The sequence below is a fragment of the Dama dama genome, chromosome 8 (assembly GCF_033118175.1).
Source record: "Dama dama isolate Ldn47 chromosome 8, ASM3311817v1, whole genome shotgun sequence".
Classification (NCBI taxonomy): domain Eukaryota; kingdom Metazoa; phylum Chordata; class Mammalia; order Artiodactyla; family Cervidae; genus Dama; species Dama dama.
This window is the reverse complement of record NC_083688.1, coordinates 5281020-5302613: the sequence shown is the minus strand read 5'-3', so window position 1 is coordinate 5302613 and position 21594 is coordinate 5281020. Positions and strand designations below refer to the sequence as shown.

General features: G+C 49.2%; 2 protein-coding genes and 1 non-coding gene across 4 annotated transcripts; 1 reads left to right on the top strand and 2 right to left on the bottom strand.

Moving 5' to 3' along the window:
* Positions 1 to 701: 701 nt before the first annotated feature.
* On the bottom strand, positions 702 to 5365 carry LOC133060587 (SCAN domain-containing protein 1-like). 2 transcript variants are annotated; one of them, XM_061148124.1, is made up of 2 exons: positions 5348 to 5365; positions 702 to 1628 (listed from the first exon to the last, which is right to left on the bottom strand). In XM_061148124.1, exon 2 carries the CDS (start codon positions 1594 to 1596, stop codon positions 1168 to 1170), a length of 429 nt encoding a protein of 142 aa, XP_061004107.1. In that variant the 5' UTR covers positions 1597 to 1628; positions 5348 to 5365; the 3' UTR covers positions 702 to 1167. The 2 variants fall into 2 exon arrangements, with proteins under 2 accessions (XP_061004107.1, XP_061004106.1); XM_061148123.1 differs by lacking the exon at positions 5348 to 5365 and adding an exon at positions 4993 to 5316.
* Positions 5366 to 13393: 8028 nt separating this feature from the next.
* On the bottom strand, positions 13394 to 20334 carry CELA3B (chymotrypsin like elastase 3B). Its single transcript, XM_061147829.1, has 8 exons — positions 20295 to 20334; positions 19215 to 19300; positions 17562 to 17659; positions 17305 to 17439; positions 16036 to 16172; positions 15536 to 15678; positions 14068 to 14220; positions 13394 to 13411 (listed from the first exon to the last, which is right to left on the bottom strand). Exons 1-8 carry the CDS (start codon positions 20332 to 20334, stop codon positions 13394 to 13396), a joined length of 810 nt encoding a protein of 269 aa, XP_061003812.1.
* Positions 14766 to 14837, top strand: TRNAC-ACA (transfer RNA cysteine (anticodon ACA)). The gene has a single exon. It is a non-coding gene; the product is annotated as a tRNA-Cys (tRNA).
* Positions 20335 to 21594: the final 1260 nt, after the last annotated feature.

Below are 21594 nucleotides of genomic sequence, written 5' to 3'. Positions count from 1 at the left end.
GTGTGCTCAGTCATTTCTGACTCTTTGCAACCCTATGGACTGTAGCCTGCCAGGCCCCTCAGCCCATGGGATTCTCCAGGGGATCTTCCCCACCCAGGGACTGAACCCGTCTCCTGCACTGGCAGGCAGATTCTTGACTGCTGCGCCACTTGGGATTCTAGCATCGAGAAGAGTCCCAGAGGCCCAGGAAGTACTCAGCAAACATCAGCAGAATCAAACTCGAGTCCCAGCATGGAGCTAAGCAGCCCCTATCCCGAAAGCCAGGCTGCCAAGGGAAAGGTTCCTCAAGACTGGGTCATGCTGGGGAAGGAGCTGCTGTTTCCTCTCTGCCTGTCACAATCACAGCTACTGCTGTTTCAGCTGCAGAGCAAAGTACAGGACTCTACACACAAAGCCAGGATGACCGCTGCTCCAGGAAGAACAGAACTTCAGATGGTTTAGGGCGAGTTCTCTTGCAGGAAGATGAGCCGCAGAAGATAAGGAAATGGACAAAGAGCAAATCAAACAGCCCAGCCTGAGAGTTACTTACCTCTTCTGACCCCTTTCCCCCTTCTCGGTTTTGCCCAATTTAGATGCTGACTTTGAAAACAAAAGCCAGGCCTGTTTCTATTCGCCAGCTCAGCAAATGCCACGTAGTTCTTATCTCCAGCTCATTAATTATCCCACCTTTCTCAAATGCTGACAACTAAGAGCCAGACTGGTAAATCACCACAGGACATTTTTATTAAGAATCAAACTTTAATACTTCAAGGACACCCCAAATGAGTTACTGGTGGGGTTACAGAAGCTTCCATTCAAGCCACCACAGCAAGAATCAAGAATATTAAAGTTGAAGCAATCATCTCTTTGGATACATAAAAGCTATATATTAAAGCGTGTCACAAAGTGCAAAAGGGGAGGCATTCAGCAGAGCAAAAACAAGCAGCAGACTGATTGTCCTTACAATAGGGCAGGGAAACTCATTTTGGAGTTCACACTGCCAGGAAAGAGAGCTGCTTCAGGCAAAAAAAAAAAAAAAAAAAGGTTTTCATTGATTCTTATTACAGCTAGCAAAGGCAAGCTCAAAGAAAATCAAGGTTCAGATTTCTCATGACTGTAGTTGGATTTGCAACAAAGAGAGCCTTTGGTCACTTCTCATATGTAGGCTGAAAAAGAAGCAGTGAGATTTTAGCCAGTGATTCTGACCCCAGGCTGACACCTCAGTGCCCAAGCTCTGAGCTCCTCAGGGAGGACGGCCTGGAATTGCTCCTGCACCAGCATTTCCACAATCTGCTCCTTCGTGTGAATATCAGGTCGCAGCCACTGTCCGGCAAGCTCCTGGAGATGTCTCAGGACATCCCTGGGCCCAGCTGCATCTTCATAGCGGAACTCCCGGAACCTCTGCCTGGAGGCTGCAGGGTTGAGAGGCCTCCTTAGGGGCACGGTCTCCAGGTCGTCTTCAGAGTCTTCATCCGGGCTCTCTGCTGGGACCTGGACCTGGGGCGGCGCTACCAGGATGCCTTCTGGCTCCTCAGCCATCTCATTTGGTGGTGACCTTATTTCATCATTCTGGACTTCTCCATCTCTTTGCATCTCTGGATACCCTTCAGTCTCCATCCTAGACCTCTGCAAAAGGATTTTTCAGACTCCTAGGCACAAAGAGAAAAGTCAGGCTCAACAAAAACAAACCTTAAAGGATGTTAAAACCTCCCTGATCTCAAGGATCTGGTCCATCAACTAGGAGAGGCCTAGGTTCCAACAGCTTTTCAATATTAATAAAGTTATAAGAAATTCCACTTTTGTTCTCTCTTGTTGGATCAATGGACACAGTTGAGAAAGTGTGTCAACAGTTTACCAAAATGTAAGATGTAGATTCTCAAAGCAGAAAGAGTCAAGAATGCTGGCCTTGCTAGCTGGAGAAATCTTTCATCCATTATCCCCCCAATACAAACACATATGCACATGACTTGTAGCGGGCAGAGTTTAAAATCATGGTTAAAGATTTCATGAAAGGTTAAAAAATAAATAAATAAAATAAAATAAAATCATGGTTTGCTTCCTCCAAACCACTTTTACGGAGTATTTGCTATGCTTAAAAGCAAATTATGAAGAAACGCTAACACAGAGGGAAAAAAGCCTGTTCATTTTCATACACTCTGTCGTCTTTTTTGTCTCCTCCCATCTTTTATGATGATGAAAGAATAGCAAGTGTTAAAAAGAAAAAAAAGTACTTTAGGAGCTACCATCAGGGTGGAGTCTATGGCAATTCAAAAAAAAGGAAAAAAGCTTTTATGTTAAGATAAAGATCCTAAGCTGCCTCAAAGTATGAGGAATTGAACTTGTAAGAATCCTTGCAACATGGATTTCTTACTCGTTAAATGTTTGGGAGCTCCAGGATTAGCAAACCAGCTGTAGTGGGAAGAAGGGAGATGGGGGTTCTGATGGGTAAACCAAACACCTGTGAAAGGCTGGGGAAGAAAAGGTTTTGCTTCATTTAAGTCAGGGCCCAGTCCAAAGAGGAATTATTTACAGGAAAACCACATTCTATGTTAATTTACAAGAAAAAAAAGAGACTTAAGATGACAGTATAGAAATGACTATGTTGTCACAGCAGGGATGTCCAAAGATTATAATCCTTATGAAGTCACTTTACAAAGATCACCTTTTTTTCATTATTACCACCTCCCCCAAGGATCAGTCCTTTCTTACTGTATCAACACTACATAAGTGTTGAGATTTAAAATCCTTCCTACACCAGAGTCTCAAATCTGTTCCCTGGGCAACAACTTATAGAAGCCGACAATCCTAACACTGACCAGCTGCCTTGAATTAAATGGTTCGTGGCTCCTAATCACCTGGTCTCTAAACATTCACTGATTCATTTTCTAAGAACTTTTTTTAATATTTATTTTATTTATTTGGCTGCACCAGGTCTTACTTGAGGCATGTAGGATCTTTAGCTGCAGCATGGGAACTCTTAAGTTATGGCAAGTAGAACCCAGTTCCCTGACTAGGGATTGAACCCAGGCCTCCTGCACTGGAAGTAGAGTCCACCACCAGGGAAGTCCCTCTAGGAGCTCTGAACTGATTCTAGACCTGGTAGGAGGTATTTTTGGAATATGTCACTTCCTTTATCTGGGTTTCTGTTCAATCAACAGGGTGTGCTCATTCCCCAAAATAAGTTAACTATACCACGGGGATGAGAAAGAAAAAAGCAGAATATCCCCCAAACTAAGGGGTGCCTTGAATAAAAGGGAAAGAGTCAAGGAAAGGTTGGACGAAACTGTACAAAAGCAAAGCCAGCAACAGGAATGTGGTTAAGATGTTGTTTAGTCATTAAGTTGTGTCCGCCTCTTTCAAGACCCCATGGATTGTAGCCCACCAGGCTACTCTGTCCATGAGATTTCCCAGGCAAGATACTGGAGTGGGTTGCCATTTCTTTCTCCATGGGATTTTCCCCACCCAGAGAATCAATCTGTGTCTCTTGTGTTCCCTGCATTGCAGACAGATTCTTTACCACTGAGCCACAGGGAAGCCCTTATCAACAGGGAAATGATTAAAGCACTGTCAGCCACTCAGCAGAATACTATGCAGCTCTGGAAGAAATGAAAGAGGCCTATGAGAGCCGATATGTAAAAGTTTTCCATAATATAGCACTCCTCCCCCAGGTGCAGATCAATATGTATATTATAATCTCATCTGGGGAAATTAAAAACACATACACATAAGCATATAGGACCTGATGTATATATAAACAGTACCGGGAAGGTTATCAAAGAAATTCTTTTTACCTCTGAGGAAAACAGTAAAAGTGGGAAACATTTTTCTTATACCTTTCTAGACTGTCTTCTTTTTAACTACATCTATGCTACTTTCACTCCAATACTCTTGCCTGGAAAATCCCATGGACAGAAGAGCCTGGTAGGCTGCAGTCCATGGTGTCGCTAAGAGTAGGACACGACTGCGCGACTTCACTTTCATGCATTCAGAAGGAAATGGCAACCCACTACAGTATTCTTGCCTGGAGAATTCCAGAGACGGAGGAGCCTGGTGGGCTGCCGTCTATGGGGTCGCACAGTCGGACACGACTGAAGTGACTTAGCAGCAGCAGCATGCTACTTTCATGACAACTCAAGAGGGAGAAAACATTTCAGGTTTTCCCCTCCAGTTCAAAACTGTTCTGACAGAAAACCCCTAACCCCCTTAGAAAAACACCCTTTTACTAATTTTTCTTGTTCCCAAACCCGACTTCTAGGAACAGTCTCAACTGTCAACAAGCCAGTTTTCAAAGCTGGCTTTGGAACATGGTGATTAGCTCCACGATTTACCCAGCTTCCAAACCCAATCAGTTTGAGAAGGCCAACTGCCATACAGAATGCTTATCCTCACCAGTCAATAACTCTAGCTTAGGTAACCCTCATCTCCTATCTGATACTGTGCGTTTCACATTCTCTACGTGATTCTCTTAGCCACTCAGGTTAAACTCTCGATAAGACTCTCTACCGCCCCAGTTTTCTCCATTTTAACAAGCAGCTTCCACCGCTCCATTTGTTGAATTTTACGGGCCACACGGTCCTCAGTAGCTTTCCGTCATCGAGTGCTGCCCGAGAACCCAGTAGGGCCGTTACTGTCATTTCCATTTCACAGATAAACTGAGGTTCGGGGAAAGGGGACTTGCCCAAGGTCACAAGGCTAGGAAGTGGCGGGACCACCCAGCCCAGCAGAAAAATCCCCGGCGTCTCGGCAGGGACCTGGGTCCGACTCCTCCCACCACCTGGGTGCGGTTCAGACGGTCGAGATCCGGCCGGAAAAGGCGCATCTGGGGAATCCAGAACTGGACGTCCTCCTGTTTGGGACATTTAGCGGGGCCCCAAGGCCACGCCAGGCCGACCAGTCGGCACACCCCACAGGCAAAGGCCTCCCCACTCCCAGGGCCGCCGCCCCGGCCGCCCGCTCCCACCCTGCGGTGCGCGGCGGAGGAGGGAGGTGCAGGGGGCGGGAAGGGGCGTTCACCTGCGCAGGTGCCCCTCGGAAGGCCGGGTGAACGGGGGGAAGGAGAGGAGCGAGACGCCAAGCCCCGCCACCAGCTCCGGGAAAGAGAAACCAGCTGCTCGGCGCCGAGCTTTGTAGCCCACCGCCGGAACCGGAAGTCACGCCCCGCCCGAAATCTGGAAGCGGAAGGGGAAACCGGGTTCCAAGGCAGGGGGAGGCGGGGTCTCTCTAGGCCTTGGCGGTTCCCTTTAGCTCCATGGTCTTAACCCCTGCTAGTCTCTTGGCCTCCCTCGGTCCTCAGTGCTCCCGACTGAGCGAAGAGGTGCGTCCGGCCTAGGAGCTCTTCCAGTGCAGGGAAGACCTTTGCCTTTCTCACCCGCAGTTATTTGCCCAACAGAATGGAAAGAGGATGCAGCAGGAATTGAGACACTCCTGGAGCCTGCCCGCAGCTGAGTCAGCGCCCCGCCCTGAGGTTACACCCTTGATCCTTTGCACCACCCAGAGCAAAGAAACCAAATTAGAGGGCTGGCTGGCTGCTGTTGGGAGACTGATCGGTATGGCTTCCCGTGGAGTCACTTCAGATGGACAGAGGGCACAGTCTATTAAGTGTCTTCGTGTACCCACGTAGACCCACCCAGATAGTGGGGCATGTGCCCGTGGGGCTTTGGCAGTCCCTCCTGGGGGAGACCCCTTGTGCGTAGGAGGCTAAATCTTAGTCCTGTGTGTCTCTTCCTTAAGACCTTCCCAATTGCAGTGGTCCAGTTAAGTCACTCAGTCGTGTCTGACGCTTTGCGACCCCACAGACAGCAGCACGCCAGGCCTCCCTGTCCATCACCAACTCCTGGAGTTTACTCAAACTCATGTCCCTTGAGTCCGTGATGCCTTAAGAATTGAAATTTCGAATTTTTACTATGCCGGTTTAAGTCTGGGCACACGGGTTAAATAGCACAGCTTGTAAGAGGAAGTGCGGAGATGCTAACCAAGGCAGCCTTCCCAGTTCGCTCTTAATCCTTAAGGGAAAGAACTTGGCCTTTGCATTCTCCTATCTAAATGGGATGGGCTAGGAAACTAAGAGGGGCATCTCAGTGCCTCCTGCTGGGTTATCACCCCAGACCCAGTGTCCCTGGGGAAGGGAAGATATGACTTGTCTTCTGTAAACTCCTAGATGGCTAGTTACTCAAGTAGGTGGTTGGAGAACCAGGGCTCCTTGCCTTGGCCCTACCCCTATCTCCCCTAGTGACGGTGGGTCCTTCCCCCACTCACTCCTACAGTGCAGCTTCCACATTTACCTCCTCCTTGACTTGGTTTTCCCATCTGTAAAATGAGGGGGTTGAACTAGTTTAGGAACTTCCGATTGTCATTCCCCCCTTCAATTCTTAGGTTCTTTGGGAATGTTTCAAAAAACTGCTCAGGTGAGAGGGATGGGGGAAGGGGAACAGCCCTTTGGGTCCCAGAGCAGCTCCAATTCTACAGGTTTATAAGGAAAGTATGTACATTGTGGTTCTGCATACGATTACTATGTCATTGAGAGAAAAGTTTAAACTCTGTATTTTGCCCTATTCCCTCATCTCTCCCGACCCTCCTGTTCACTCCATCAGCTGACACACTAATGTTCAGTCGCCAAGTCGTGTCCAACTCTTCGTGACCCATGGACGGCAACATGCCAGGCTTCCCTGTTCCTCACCATCTCCTGGAGTCTGCCCAAGTTCATGTCCATTAAATCGGTGATGCCAGCCAACCATCTCATCCTCTATTGCCCTCTTCTCCCTTCTGCCTTCAATCATTCCCAGCAGCAGGATCATTTCAAATGAGTCTGCTGTTCACATCAGGTGGCCAAACTATTCGAGCTTCAACTTCAGCATCAGTCTTTCCAGTGAGTATTCAGGATTGATTTCCTTTAAGATTGACTGGTTTGATCTCCTTGCTGTCCAAGGGATTCTCAAGAGTCTTCTCCAGCACTGCAATTCAAAAACATCAATTTTTTGGCACTCTGCCTTCTTTATGGTCCAGCTCTCACATCCATACATGACTACTGGAAAGACCATGGCCTTGACTATATGGACCTTTGTTGGCAAAATGATGTCTTTGCTTTTTAACACACTGTCTAGGTCTGTCATAGCTTTCCTGCCAAGAAGCAGTCATCTTCTAACTTCATGGCTGCAGTCACCATCTGCAGTAATTTTAGAGCCCAAGAAGAGGAACTTTGTCACTGCTTCCTCCTTTTCCCCTTCTATTTGTCATGAAGTGATGGGACCAGTTGCCATGATCTTAGTTTTTTTAATATTGAGTTTTAAACCAGCTTTTTTCACTCTTCTCATTCACCCTCATCAAGAGGTTCTTTAGTTCCTCTTTGCTTTCTGCCATTAGAATGGTATCATCTGCATATCTGAGGTTGTTGATATTTCTCCCAGCAATCTTGATTTCAGCTTGTTAACTCATACAGCCCGGGCATTTTGTATGATATGGTCTGTGTATAAGTTAAACAAAGCAGGGTGCAATAAACAGCCTTGTATTCCTTTCTCAATCTTGAACCAGTCAGTTGTTCAATACAAGGTTCTAGCTATTCCTTCTTGACCTGCATACAGGTTTCTCAGGAGACAGGTAAAATGGTCTGGTATTCCCATCTCTTTAAGAATTTTTCACAATTTGTTATGATCCACACAGTCAAAGGCATTAGCCTAGTTAATGAAACAGAGGTAGGTGTTTTTCTGGAATTCTCTTGCTTTATGATCCAGTGGATGTTGGCAATTCGATCTCTGGTTCTGCCTTTTCTAAACCCAGATTGAACATCTGGACGTTCTCGGTTTACATAATGCTGAAGCCTAGCTTGAAGGATTTAGAGCATAACCTTACTAGCATGGGAGATGAGTGCAATTGTCTGGTGGTTTAAACAGTCCTTAGTACTCCCCTTCTTGGGAGCTGGGATGAGGATTGACCTTTTCCAGCCTTGTGGCCACTGCTGGGTTTTCTAAATTTGCTGACATATTGAGTGCAGCACTTGAATGCATCATCTTTTAGAATTTTACATAGCTCTGCTGGAATTTCATCACCTCCACTAGTTTTATTGTCAGCAGTGCTTCCTGAGGCTCTCACTTGACTTCATACTCCAGAATGTCTGTCTCTGCATGAGTGACCACAGCCTCATGGTTATCTGAGTCATTAAGATCTTTTTTGTACAGTTCTTCTGTGTATTCTTGCTCTCTCTTCTTGATCTCTTCTGCTTCTGTTACCCTTTCATGGATCATTGCCTTGTCGTGGTGAAGGGGCTTGCATAACTCAGTGAAGCTATGAGCCATGCCATGCAGGGCCATTGAAGATGGACGGGTCATAGTGGAGAGTTCTGACAAAATGTGATCCACTGGAGGAGGGAATGGCAAATCACTCCAGTGTACTTGCCGTGAGAACCCCATGAACTGTATAAAAGGATAAAAAGATGGGACACACTGACCTTCTTGTTATTCTGTGCCCCTGACAATCTCATCGTCACACAAGCTCATCTTCACCTCTTTTGCTGATCTCTGCTTGTAGTGCTTTTTTTGGAGATCTGCTCACCCACATTCTAGCTCAAACGTAGCCTCTCTAAAGGAGCCTTCACTGCCCTGCCCTTCTTCTTCCTCTTATTTTTTTTTTTTCCTCAATGTGTGGGGTCTAAGTTCCCCAACCAGAGGTCAAACCCATGCCCCATGCAGTGGAAGGGTGGAGCCCTAACCACTGGACTGCCAGGAATTCCCTGCCCTTCCAAAGGCACCCATCCAGTTCCTTTATAGCCTGATACTCCATTTTTATTGTTGTTGTTGTTTTGGTTATGTTGTTTTTTTATTGATTTATAGCTGTGCTAGGTCTTCATTGCTGTTCTCCGGCTTCTCTTCAGTTGCAGTGAGCAGGCTTCTCACTGCAGAGCTCCTCTTGTTTGTTTGTTTGTTTTTTGTAGTGCTCCTCTTGTGGAGTTCATGCTCTAGAGTACAGGCTCAGTCGTTCTGGAACTCTGGCTTAGTTGCCCCAATGCATATGGAATCTTCCCAGACCAGGGATCAAACCTATGTCCCCTGCATTGGCAGGCAGATTCTTAACCACTGGACCACCAGGGAAGCCCTGTTCCCCTGTTTTTATTACCTGTTCACTTTTCTATCTCTTCCAGTAGAAGCAGGGTCCGCAAGGCCAAGGACCTTGACTGTCCTCTCACCATGCCTCCAGCACGTACCTCTGAACATAGGCTGGGTAAACATTGACTGAATGAATCAGTGGGTAAGTGACTGTACAGAGAAGGCTTAGATTTTACGATCAAGCTAATCTGATAAAGACCAGTGGGAACATTTAGCAAAATTAGGTTGGTTTATTAACCTGATGCAGCTAAGGAGACAATACCCAGAGGAGCCAAACAAAGGAAGAAACTGGTTATCATAGGATTAGGGAGAAGAGTGGAATTTCAGTGAAAATGAAGTGAAGCCCCATTGACAGACTCAGAGCAAACCTCATTGTGTGGAGAAGGGTTAACATTTGACTTGGGCTGAGAAGCAAATCCCTGGTCTTGTTTCCTTGGACTGCACAAAGTTGAGATCGATATAGACTATTGCGTCCAGAAACCCCTTATCTGAAGCTCTGTACTGGGGTTGGTAATCCCGGCTGCTTTTTTCTGAAAAATCCAGCTTCAGCCCTCCAGACCAGAGAGGGATGCTCTGTTCTTAAAGTTTCTGACCGTCTCTGCTTTTAGAGAATAAGGTTTCGCAGCACCGTCACTGGTGATAATTGGCAACAGAAGACTTGACAGCTTCATGTTTGGTAGGAATGCCTTGATGCCTCATCACTTGGATCTTAGGGCCGTCAAGCACTCCAGGCTTCCCCCTGCGGTGTGAGCCCAGCTCCCAGGGCCCTGCACGCCTCTGGGCCTCCATTAAAATACCAAGCCAAGCCTCCACCCTGGCTTCCCGACCAGACTGTGGGCTTGAGAGGGCTGGACCCAAGTTAGGTTCATTCTCCTCTGCTCATGCCTGGCACAGAATACCAGTAGGCGCTCAGTCCATGTCCATCAAATCTAACTATTGATAAGTTTTCTAAATGGGAAGAAAAAGAAATGGATGAGGGGGGGAAAACGTGGAAGAAAGCATATCAAAATGATGGAAGCAGTTGTGGAAGAGAGATGGGGCTGTAGGTGATTTTTACAAATCTTTCCCAAAGTGGAAGTTTCTAAACCTGAGCCAATATGAATGTTCTGAAAAAGGAAACGATAATGGAATTGTTGACTCTTAAGATTTAAAAAATGAATTTTTTAAGCTGACTGTTTTTTTTTTTTTTTCTTTTCGAATTAGCAAAAACATTTTAGTTCGGTACAGTTGAAAGGTATAGTTAGCAGGATGTCCTAACTACCTGTTGGTCACATACCTGAGAAGGCTGTCATAGCCCTCAGCCTCCTCCTGAAGCTGGGTGGAGGGCCCTTGAGGGCCCATTGCCCAGCCACAGGATGGAATTTTACACGTTTGACTGCTTTTTGTCCTAAAGCTATTTTTGGAAAATTGTCTGAGGGCCTTCCCTGACCCACTGGGAAGAAGTAGATACTACAATGGCCTGGTTACACTTGACAGTGGCGTACGTCATCCGGCATTGTCTGCAGTTGCATATGTCATCCAGCGTTGTCTCCATACAAATGATTATCATATCCTGGACCCAGAGTTTCTCCCGTCCTCCCCCACTCCCGTGTTGCAGAGGTCTTTGAGTCCAAGGAAGGACTCAGCTCCTTCCTTGCCCTCACTCTGGCCTTGCCAGACCAGTTCCTGAGCTTTCGTAGGAGATGGAGTGGGGATAGCAACTGGAGGAAAGAGTTTTAGGGGGAATGGTTGAGATTCCAAGGGGTGGTTTTAGGAGAAAAATGTGGGGCAGTCGTAACATGTGGAGCCAGTGGATGGGAAAAGAAAAATGAGAGTATTAAGAGATGCTATGGATGCAATCTCTTTGGAGAGCAATTTGATGGACAGGAAAGCCTGGTGTGCTGCAGTCCATGGGGTCACAAAGAGTTGGACATGACTGAGCAACTGAACTGAACTGAACTGAAAAGCTGAAAATGAGCACACGCTCCCACTTAGCCATCCCATTTCTTGGAATATGCCCTAGAACCACTCTCGTGTGTGCGCCTGGAGATATGTCCAAGGATGTTCACTGAAGCATTGTTTGAAATTAGGAGAAACTGGCCCTGTTCTAAGTGTCCATTAGGAGGGGGGAAGGATAAATACCTGCTGTTATTGGGCAATAGCACACTCTACAAAACTTGCAGCAACGAACTGGAGAGAGAGAAACTAGCATCGATTAGACCTCAAAACCACTGGGTGAAAATATTTGGTGAAGGAAGCAAGTTACGGAAAATCAATATGGCAAGATGCCATGCATGTATTTTTTTGTGTGTATTTTTTTTAAACTAAATAAAGTAATATATGGTTTATGGATACTTATGATCTAAATATAACAACAAGGAGCAGAAGGATAAGCACCAAACTCCATTTATCAGTCAGGAGAGGGGATAGGTTAGGTCCATGTCACTGTAACAAACACCCAATATCTCAAGCAGCTTATAATATATACTTAGAACAAGAGTATATTTCTTTTTTCTTTCTTTCTTTCTTTTTTTTGTGAGGGGCCACACAGCTTGGCATGTAGGATCTTAGTTCCCCCACCAGGGATCTAACTCCATGCCCCCTGCAGTAGAAACTGGGAGACTTGACCACTGGTCTACCAGGGAAGTCCCAAGAGTAAATTTCTTGCATTGGATTTCCCTGGTGGCTCAGATGGTAAAGAGTCTGCCTGCAATGCAGAAAACCTGGGTTCGATCCCTGGTTCCGGACGACCCCCTGGAGAAGGAAATGGCAACCCACTCCAGTGTTCTTGCCTGGAGAATTCCATGGAGAGAGGAGCCTGGCGGTCACAGAGCTGGACACGACTGAGCGGCTAACACTTACAACATGTCCATCGGGGGCAGCGCAGAGCCTCTCCTCCACACAGCTCTGCTAGCCCCAAGGGAAAAACAGTGATACTGGGTGGGCCACCCCACAAGCGTGAAGATGAAGACCCTTGGATAGAGTACAAAAGGGCCTCCACCTGAGCTATAGTTATTATCTTAGAAAATATGGAGCAAAAACGTGAAATTTGTTTATTGTGGAGAGAAGCTATGTGGGTGTTTTATATATTATTCATCGGGAAGATCCCCTGGAGAAGGAAATGGCAACCCACTCAAGTATTCTTGCCTGGAAAATTCCATGGACTGAGGAGCCTGGCAGGCTCCAGTCCATGGAGTCGCAAAGAGTCGGACACGACTGAGCGACTTCACCTTCGTCATGTTATGTCTTTTACTTTTTCAACACTAGAAGTGCAATTTTTTTGGTTTGTTTGATTTTTTTTTTATCTTTAGAAGTGTAATTTTTTTAAGTGAAGGGGCGATGGAACAATGTTAATATTGAAAGTTATATTTGTGTCCTTGTGGGAACCGTGTTTCAAGGTACTCAGGAGAAATAGGAGTGAGAGAATTCAGTTGTCTTTGTGTCCTTCGGATGTCAGCGGTGGCGCTCTGGGCCCCGACCTCGGCTTCCGCCTTGCATGTCCGCCCCCGCTGCGCCAGAGCTCTCCCTGAGCGTGTCCGGCTCACCTCTGTTCTCTCAGCCCTGAGCTTTCAACAGAGAAGGTGCCCAGTAAATGTTTAATGAATGACTCTGATGTGCTATGCTCATTTCTATCTAAATATTGAGCCATTTCCAGGCAGGGACCATGCCGTCTTCTCCCTGTGGGCATCCTCAGGTTGAAGGAATGAATGCTTGTTGAAGGAATGAATGACTGCAGTCCTCCTTCCCCAGCCCATCAGTGGAAGCAGAAAATACACAGCCCGTGCCCTCTCTACCATGAGCTTCCCAAAGGGCTGGTGAGGACGGTACTTCTGCAGACTCTACGCTGCCTTTAGGCCTGCACTGAAAAGCCAATCGCTGTGCATGTGGTTCTGCAAGTGTCCAACTTCCCAGAACTCACTCCATTTGTTTTGGTTTGTTTTTCTGCCACACCTCCTGGCACGCAAGATCTTAGTTCCCTGACCAGGGATTGAACCCATGCTCCCTGCCATGGAAGCACGAAGTCTTAACCACTGCACCACCAGGGAAGTCCTTCACCTGGTTTTAACCACAAAAAGTCCTGTCCTATCCCCTCACTCCCAGGCAAACTGGGATGTGTGGTCACTTGACAACAACTCCCTTCTATCTGAGCCTCATTTTTCTCTCATTCTAATATGAGAGGATTGAGTTTCATGTCTACATATAACATCTAAGATTCTAGAAATGGGCTGGAAAGAGAGAGGTGAGTCAAAGAAGAAAGAAAGACTCAAGTTTGAATTTTCTGAGAGATCTTTTATTTTTCCCAAAGAGTATGGATGGGCACTGCCACCTTGGCCTTGGTTCTAGTTGCTTGCAATTGTCTGAAAAAAACAGAGGGGGTAAAACCAGAAAGGTCTAGTCAGGAGCACAGCTTCTAATGCCATATGGAACTGAGTTCAACTCCCAGCCATGTCACTCACTAACTGCATGACCCTGGGAGAGTGACTTGACCTCTCTAGCCTCAATTTTCCCATCTGTATAATGGGAGTGATCATACTTCATGCGGGTTTTAAATTAAACAAACAAGGTGTCATCACGGTGGCTGGCATACATTTAAGAGTCCGTAGGTGGTGACTAATACTCTTGTCATGAACACTATTAATCCTCCCTGATCGCTGATTCCCAGGTGAAGCTGGTGCTCTCACTGGGGCCTGAGCCTCACCCATCAGTTTCCATCCCATTCCATCACTTTGCTCATTTAGTCATCTGTTTCCCACGAGCCACACATCACTCTATCCTCCATGACAAGAAAAGACCTGGACCAGAGGAGGCATTTCCTAAAGACTTGTTGAAATAAGGAAGTTCGGTAGTGTTCAGAACTCTACCCAGAAGCCCTTGAGGCTGCAAAAAACATCCTCAAGCCCCTCTGGAAGGTCCCCCACCCGCACCGCCAACTACTGATCTCCTGATCTGCTGTTCCCACCCATCCCCCCAGCACCTCTCAGACGACGCGGCCCCCGGAGCCCTCCCCACTCACCTCTTCAATCCAGTCAATGAAGGCCGAGACTCGCGTGAACACCGTGGGCTTCTTGATGGTGTTGCAGCCAAAGGCAGAAACGAAGCTAGTCACACCATGGACCTGCCAGGAGCCATCTGCTGCCGGGCAGTTGAGGGGTCCTCCAGAGTCACCCTGGAACAGGCAGACAGCAGTGGGGGACTGAGACTCATCTGAGCTCCAAGGAATTGGTTCTGACTTTGGGGAGCTCGGGAAATCCTTGTATGAGCTGACTTCTCCAGGCCTCGGCTTGCTCCTTTGTGATGCGTGCGTGCATGCATGCTAAGTTGCTTCAGTCGTGGCCAGTTCTTCGTGACTCTGCGGACTGTAGCCCACCAGGCTCCTCTGTCCAAAGGATTCTCCAGGCAAGAATACCGGAGTGGGTTGCAATTTCCTTCTCCAGGGGATCTTCCTGACCCAGGGATCCAGCCCGCCTCTCTTTATGTCTCCTGCATTGGTAGGCAGGTTCTTTACCACTAGCACCGCCTGAGAAGCCCTTTGTGATGGGGAATGATACCTACTATGCCTATCTTATAAGATCTTGTGAGAGTTAAATGAGATGATAAGCCTATAGTCTTAGCGCAATGCCTGGTAGAGAGGAAGCAATCTAACAGTAGTTCTGATTATTATTCCCACAGTTAGTTATTATTATTCATATTCACTTATAGTACAAAAGGGCTTCCCTGGTAGCTCAGATGGTAAAGCGCCTGCTTACAATGCAGGAGACCCGGGTTCGATCCCTGGGTCGGGAAGATCCCATGGAGAAGGAAATGGCAACCCACTCCAGTATTCTTGCTTGGAAAATCCTATGGACTGAGGATCCTGGTAGGCTACAGTCCATGGGGTCGCAAAGAGTTGGACACGACTGAGCAACTTCACTTTTTTATAGTACAATGAGAGTATTGCTTAATTGTGACTTCAGGACCCCAGAGTTGAAGGTGACTTTAGAGATCATGATGTCGATTTTCCTTGGTGTGAAGTGAAGTGAAAGTCGCTCAGTGGTGTTGGACTCTTTGCGACCCCATGGACTATACAGTCCGTGGAATTCTCCAGGCCAGAACACTGGAGTGGGTAGCCTTTCCCTTCTCCAGGGGAATCTTCCCAACCCAGCGATTGAACCCAGGTTTCCTGCATTGCAGGCAGATTCTTTACCAACTGGGCCATCAGGGAAGCCCCGTTCCTTGGCCTGCTGAAGGGGACTCCCGGGGACCAGGAAGGGGCAGTGATCTGCTCCAGATCAAGTCAGTGCGCCGGCCGGGACCCGAGTCCAGAAACCAGGGCTCTGTGTCTGGGCTGCGCTGACTTCCTCCAAGTCCTGCCTGGCCTGGAGGCTGAATGAGCAAGATTCCTCCTCGCCTTCCAGGCAGATGGCAGAGGGGCCCCAGGCCCCGCACACCCAGCAGAGGGGCTGTAGCCCCGCCCCACCGCGGGCCGGCGAGAGCTGACTCACGTTGCACCCGGAGCGGGTGTCCCCGCCGGCGCACACCATGGTGGTCTTCACAGTGATGCCCCACCAGTCCCACCGGGAGCAGTGCTCATGGTCCACCACGGGCAGCAGCGCCTCCTGCAGCTTGTCCGGGAGCGGCCCGCCAGCTGCGCAGACAGAGAGCAGTGAGCGGGGGCCGGGGTCCGAGTCAGAGCTGGGAGCCCCAGCATGGCGTGGGGGCTACGAGGAAAGCCTGCTCCCCCCGTCGGAGGGGAAGTCTCCTCCCACCAGGTCGCGTGGTCCTGCCTGCTTAATCCATCACAACATCCCGGCATCGGGCACAAAGGAGACACTAGAAACTGTCCCGCTGCACATGTTTGGGAGGGTGAGGGGAGAAGCCGCCGCTGGAGGAGGAATGTAAGAAAAGTGCAAGGATGCCCCCGGGGGTTGCCCTCAGCCCTCGCCCCAGGCTCCGTCTTTCCAGCCCACCGTCCCTACGGCCAGTTGGAGGACTCAGCACGCACTGTAGAGGCGGCCCCAGCCGCTGATGTAGCAGGGGGCTTCGTTGGGCAGGATGTCACCGGCGGGAGGGAGGCTAGCGAGCTTGACCTTGTCTCCCAGCTGGGCGCTGCGCGAGAGCTTGACGAGGGCGATGTCGTTGCTGGGGAGGAGGGAAGAGTCACGGGGAAGAGCCTGGTCCTCCAGCCAGACTAAGCCCCACCTGCAGCTTGGCTCAGGATATTTCACCTCTGGGATGCCCCTGACGCTCCCCTCTGGATCCCATGCATTCTTACTGCTCAGCAACTTCTGGAAGGCCCCCTGGTCCCTTCAGCCTGCAGTGACCCTTGGCCTCCGTAAGGGTGCTCCGCTTTTACACCAGGGCTTCGCACACGTCATCCGTGTCAGAATCACAGGAGTGCTTGTTAATACACAGGTTGCCAGAGCCCCTTCCCGAGTTTCTGATGCAGTGGGCCTGGGAGGCCCCGAGGATCCGCCTTCCTAGAGAGTTGCCAGCTGCCGCTGCTGGCCTGGGGGCCACACTTGGAGAACCAGTGCTGTCTCTTCATCTGCCTGTTTGTCACTCAGGTCATCGCATCTGGGTCTGACTTTCTCTCCGCTTACCCCAGGAGCCCCGTGAAAATGAGTCCAGGACTTAATCATCACAGTTCCTCACTCTTGCACTCGCAGGGGTTCTGCACCCTCCTTTGATCCTCTCCCCAGAAAAATGCTGAGCTAAGCCTCCCAGACATACAACTATGCATACGCTTGAGAGGCTTAAGAAGCCTACTCCGTGTTCTCACCCAGTGATGGCCTCCTTGACCCTCATAACCACCCAGGAAGCCCAGAAGGTCACCCTTGACACGTGGTCAAACTCAGGCCCAGAGAAAGTCGATGACTTGCCCAAGCCACACAGCGACTTAGTGCTGGAGCCTGACTCTCAGTCCAGTGCTCCCTTGGCCCACAGTGCCGGAAGCCCAGGAGGTTCTGGAGGAGTGTCCATTGAATGGAGGAAACTTTGGATTTGGGGTTCCTAAGGCACTCCTCAGGGGGGGGGCCTGAGGAGTTCTGGTTCTGAAGCGAAGGAACCGAGCGGCCTCGGGGGAGGGCCTGCCCCTGCCTGGGCCCTGCTGTCCCCTCTGCAGGGAGAGAGGTTTGGGGTGGGTGATCCCCAGAGGCTCTCCTGGCTCCGACCTTCAGGTCCACTACCCCTGGGGGTCTTCTCCGAATCAGTGTCAGCTCCCAGAGGGGCCCGCAGAGGAGCCCCTGGCTGCCCGGCCTGAGAGCTCACTCACCCGCAGGCCACGCAGTTGGAGTTCCAGAGAGGGTGCACAAAGAGGTCCCCGGCGTTGATGGGGATCACCTGTTCGGGGCCCTCCAGCTCAGAGCGGTCATACTCGCCCAGCACCACCTGGTAGGTCCGGGAGGTCCTGCCGGCGGAGGTGACATCAGCCCAGGCCTGAGCGGCCTTCCCCCGTCCCCTCCCGCCGTCCTCCACGGCCCCAGCCCACCTGGGTCTCATGCAGGGACAGGGGCAAGCGAGAGAACTCACGAGATGCAGTGGCCGGCGGTTACGACCCAGTCAGGGGCAATGAGGCTGCCACCGCAGGTGTGGTGGAAGGCTCCGTCCTTTTCATACTGCAAGGAGACCTGGCAGCCGGGAGCGGGGTTCTGAGTGGTCTGGGCCCCGCAAGGGGGGTTGCTATCCCTGGCTGTATAGGTTGTGCCCTGCACAACTCCAGAGGGCAGGAGTCACACAGAATGGCATTCTCTGGAAAGGGGCAGTGCCCATCCCACACACAACTGTACCTTCCTTGGCTGCTTTCGAGCTACAACGGTGGAATTAAGTCACTGCAATGGAAACCACAGGGCCGACAGAGGCTAAAACATTTCCTCTCTCAGCCTTTGCAGAACAAGTCTGAGGACACCTGATATAGGCCAATGACATCCCACAGAACTTTCTGTGAGGATGGAAATGTTTGGTAGGACTCAGCGTGGTAGCCGCTGGCCACGTGTGGTTATTGAGAATTTAAACTGTGGTTAGCGGACTTCCCTGGTGTGCGGTGAATAAGAATCCGCCTGCCAGTGCAAGGGACACAGGCTCGATCCCTGGTCCGGGAAGATTCCACATGCCTTGGAACAACTAAAGCCATACAGCTACTAAGGTGCGCTCTGGGGCTCTTGGGCCCCAACTACTGAGCCTACGTGCTGCAGCAAACCTGGGCACCCTAGACCTGGGCTCTGCAACAAAAGACGCCACCGCAGTGAGAAGCCCATGCATAGCAGTGAAGATAGCCCTTACAAGCCGCAACTCGAGAAAGCCTGCATGCAGCAACAAAGACCCAGTGTAATCAATCAATCAATAAAATGTGGTCAGCACTGAGCAACTGAATTTCTGATATAACTTAATTTTAATGAATTTAAATTTAGACCTATACAGGAAAAGAGTCTATAAAAAAGAGTGGACATGTTTATGTATAACTGATTCACTCTTTGTATACCTGAAACTAACACCACTTTGTGAATCAACTACTCTCCAATAAAAATTAAAATAAATACATAAATTTAAATAGCCACGTGTGACAAGTGGCTACTGCGTTAGCGCCATGAGTCTAGTCCTCTCTGCCTCCCTCCACTGACCTCCATAAAAGCCTTTCATCCCTTTATTGCTCTCAGACTTTATAGCCCTGTTGTAAAATGTGTATCAGGGAAAAAATGTATAATTAGCTCATCAAATCCATGATTTCTTGACCAATATTGATAAAATGAGGCTGGAGTAGGCATTTGAGTTTTTAAAAGTGAATCAATTTAAAGAAAATGGTGGTGGGCCTTCCTTGGCAGTCCAGGGGTTAAGACTCTGTGCTTCCAATGCAGGGAGCTAGGATTCAGTCCCTGGTCTGGGAAATAAGATTTCTCGTCCGTCCTTAAACATAGTGCTGAACTTCCACCATTAATGCACTGACCCTTGGGTTAAACATTCTCTCTCCCTGGAGTCTACTGTTAACTTGCAAACAGCCCAGTGAGAGTTACAGATTAAATGGGCAAAACTCCTGTGTGAAGGCGATTATCCAAGGGTTTCCTGGCCTTTGGGAAACTGAAGTGGATACTGGAAGCAATGCAATGGGGTCCAGACTGGATGCCCTGCAATCAGAGCATGGGGCGCAGAGCCCGTGGTGGGAAATAGTGCAGCTGGTATTGCTCTTACCTGCCAGGGCCAGCTGTAGGGGACCGCGTCCTCACCGTTGACAACTCTGGAGGAGAGGCGGGAGAAAGGCTGGCTGAAGCCCGAGGCTAGAGGGGACAGAAGAAGTGGCAATCAAGCCCAAGGTTCTCCAAAGCAAAAAGGAGGTCTGGGCCCCAGACAGGCTGTGATATCCCACACAACTCCTTCCCCTCTCTGACCCCAGTAGCCGCGTATCAACAGTGAGCATTTGGACAAGAGCAGGGATTTCTGGAGTCCTGGGAGTCTGGGATGGAGATGAACACGTGGCTTCCTTTCACGGCAGGAGTAAACCTGATGCACTTAGAACAGCGCCTGGTACCCAAAGGGGGCTTGAGGAGCGATAGCTATTGTCATGAAGAGGGGCAGCTTTGGAGTAAGGCTGTCTGGATTCAAAGTGCAGCTCTGCCCCTGGTTCTAGGATGGGCCACTTTACTTCTCCGAGGCTCAGTTTCTCTATCTGCAGAATGGGAATAATAATGGTACAGACCTCATGGGGTCTGTACAATGGGGTCTGACCTCTTATAATTCTTATAAGAAAAAAAATCCCGAGCATTCTGCGTGGTGTATAGTAAGCATTCAGTAAACATGACCTGTTACCATTCATTACTGCCAGTCAAGGGAGGCTGTTTGGAGAAGGTGGCCCTGAGCTGTACTGTAATATGGCAGAGGTACGAGGAAAAGGCTAGATCATAGGATATGGAGTGCAGTGAGGGGAGTAAGAGAGGAGAGTTGGAGGGTTAAGCAGAGGAACAGAAATTCCAAACCCAAGCAGTCTAACCACAGAGCCCAGACTCTTTACCATCAGACTTTTATTTACCACTGGTTCTGTCAAGGACCCCCACCCAGGGATTTGGGTTCCCCAGTCCTCCTCCTGAGCTGGTCCATCACTCACAGCTTCCCTCAATTCTCCTGCTCCAGCACCAAGGTGAAAACCTCCACCGCCATGCCTCAGCTACAAGCTGAACCCTCTCCTATGGAATCAGGCATTGAGTTCCAGAGACTCAGGGTGGGTGGTAGATTTCAAGGGATCCTGGCCCAGGGCAGCACAGGCTGGGGTCTTACCAAGGGCCACAAATAGGAGAAAACTCAGCAGCTGGATCATCGTGAGTTTTGAGACGATAAGAAAGGGATCCATAGCCCAAGGCTTTAATATAGGGCAGAAGACAGGTGGGGGGGCCCTACTGGGCCCCATTCCCGAACAGGTGGTGGAACACCAGGTCTCCCATGGTCCAAGGCCACATCCCCACCGACCGCAGGTGGGGCGGTGACAGCCGACAAGAGGATCCAGGGTGTGCTCGCCAAAGTGTGGCTGCACAGGTGGCCCTGAATGGCAAGCTGATAACAGGGGAGGGGGAAGGAAAGTTCACATCAGAATAAGACAGCCTCTTCCAGGAGCAAACACGGGCTCTGGGACAGCTCACACCTGGGTTCAAATCCTGGCTCTGCCACTCCCAATCTCTGCATCCTTGGGCACATGGCTTACCCTCTCTGAGCTTCAGGCTTCTCATCTCTAATATGGGATTAATATTGCTCTCCACCTCAATTAAAAATATTTTTTTTGTTGAGCACTCTCTATATATCAGGATGTTCTTGGGGATGCAGCCATGAATAAGAACGGTCCCAGCTTTCTTGGGGCTTTAGTCTACTAGGGGATTTGGAGGACGTTAGTTGCTCAGTCGTGTCCGACTCTGCGACACGTAGCCTGCCAGGCTCCTCTGTCCATGGAATTCTCCAGGCAAGTCTGCTTACTAGGGAAGACAATGAGAAATCAGCAAAAATAAAGAAAGGCTATTTCTGTTTGTGCTGGAAGATGCTATGAAAAGAATAAGATGTAGGGGACTGAAGTGAGGATGGGAGTGACTCATTTAGATGTGGGGCCAGAGAGTGGGCCAGAGAGGGGGGCTGAAGAGGTAATGTTCGATTTGAGTCCTAAAGGGCAAGTAAACCAGCCATGGGAAGCCCTGAAGGAAAAGCTCTCCAAGGTGGGAAGGATGACAAGTGCAGAGGTCTGGAGGCTTGTCTGAGGACAGGAGGTCAGTGAGGCTGAAGCATTGAAGTCAAAGTGGAGAGTGATAGAGGATGAGATCAAAGAAAAGGTGACGCCTAAAGCTGCTTTCACACCTGATCCAGCAAATCCACTGCTCTGGACCCTCAAAAAAATCACGCACATGTGCCCCAGGAGGCATGCCCCAAGAATGTTCCTGGTGTCCCTGTCCTCTCTCCTCAATAACGGAAGCCCAGGAACAACAGAAATGTCCATGAAGGCAAGTGGATCAATGTGTGTAGTCTATGTATACAATGGAGTATTAAGCAGCAGTCAAAAAGAATGAATCACCTTGACATGCCACACTGTAGATAGTCC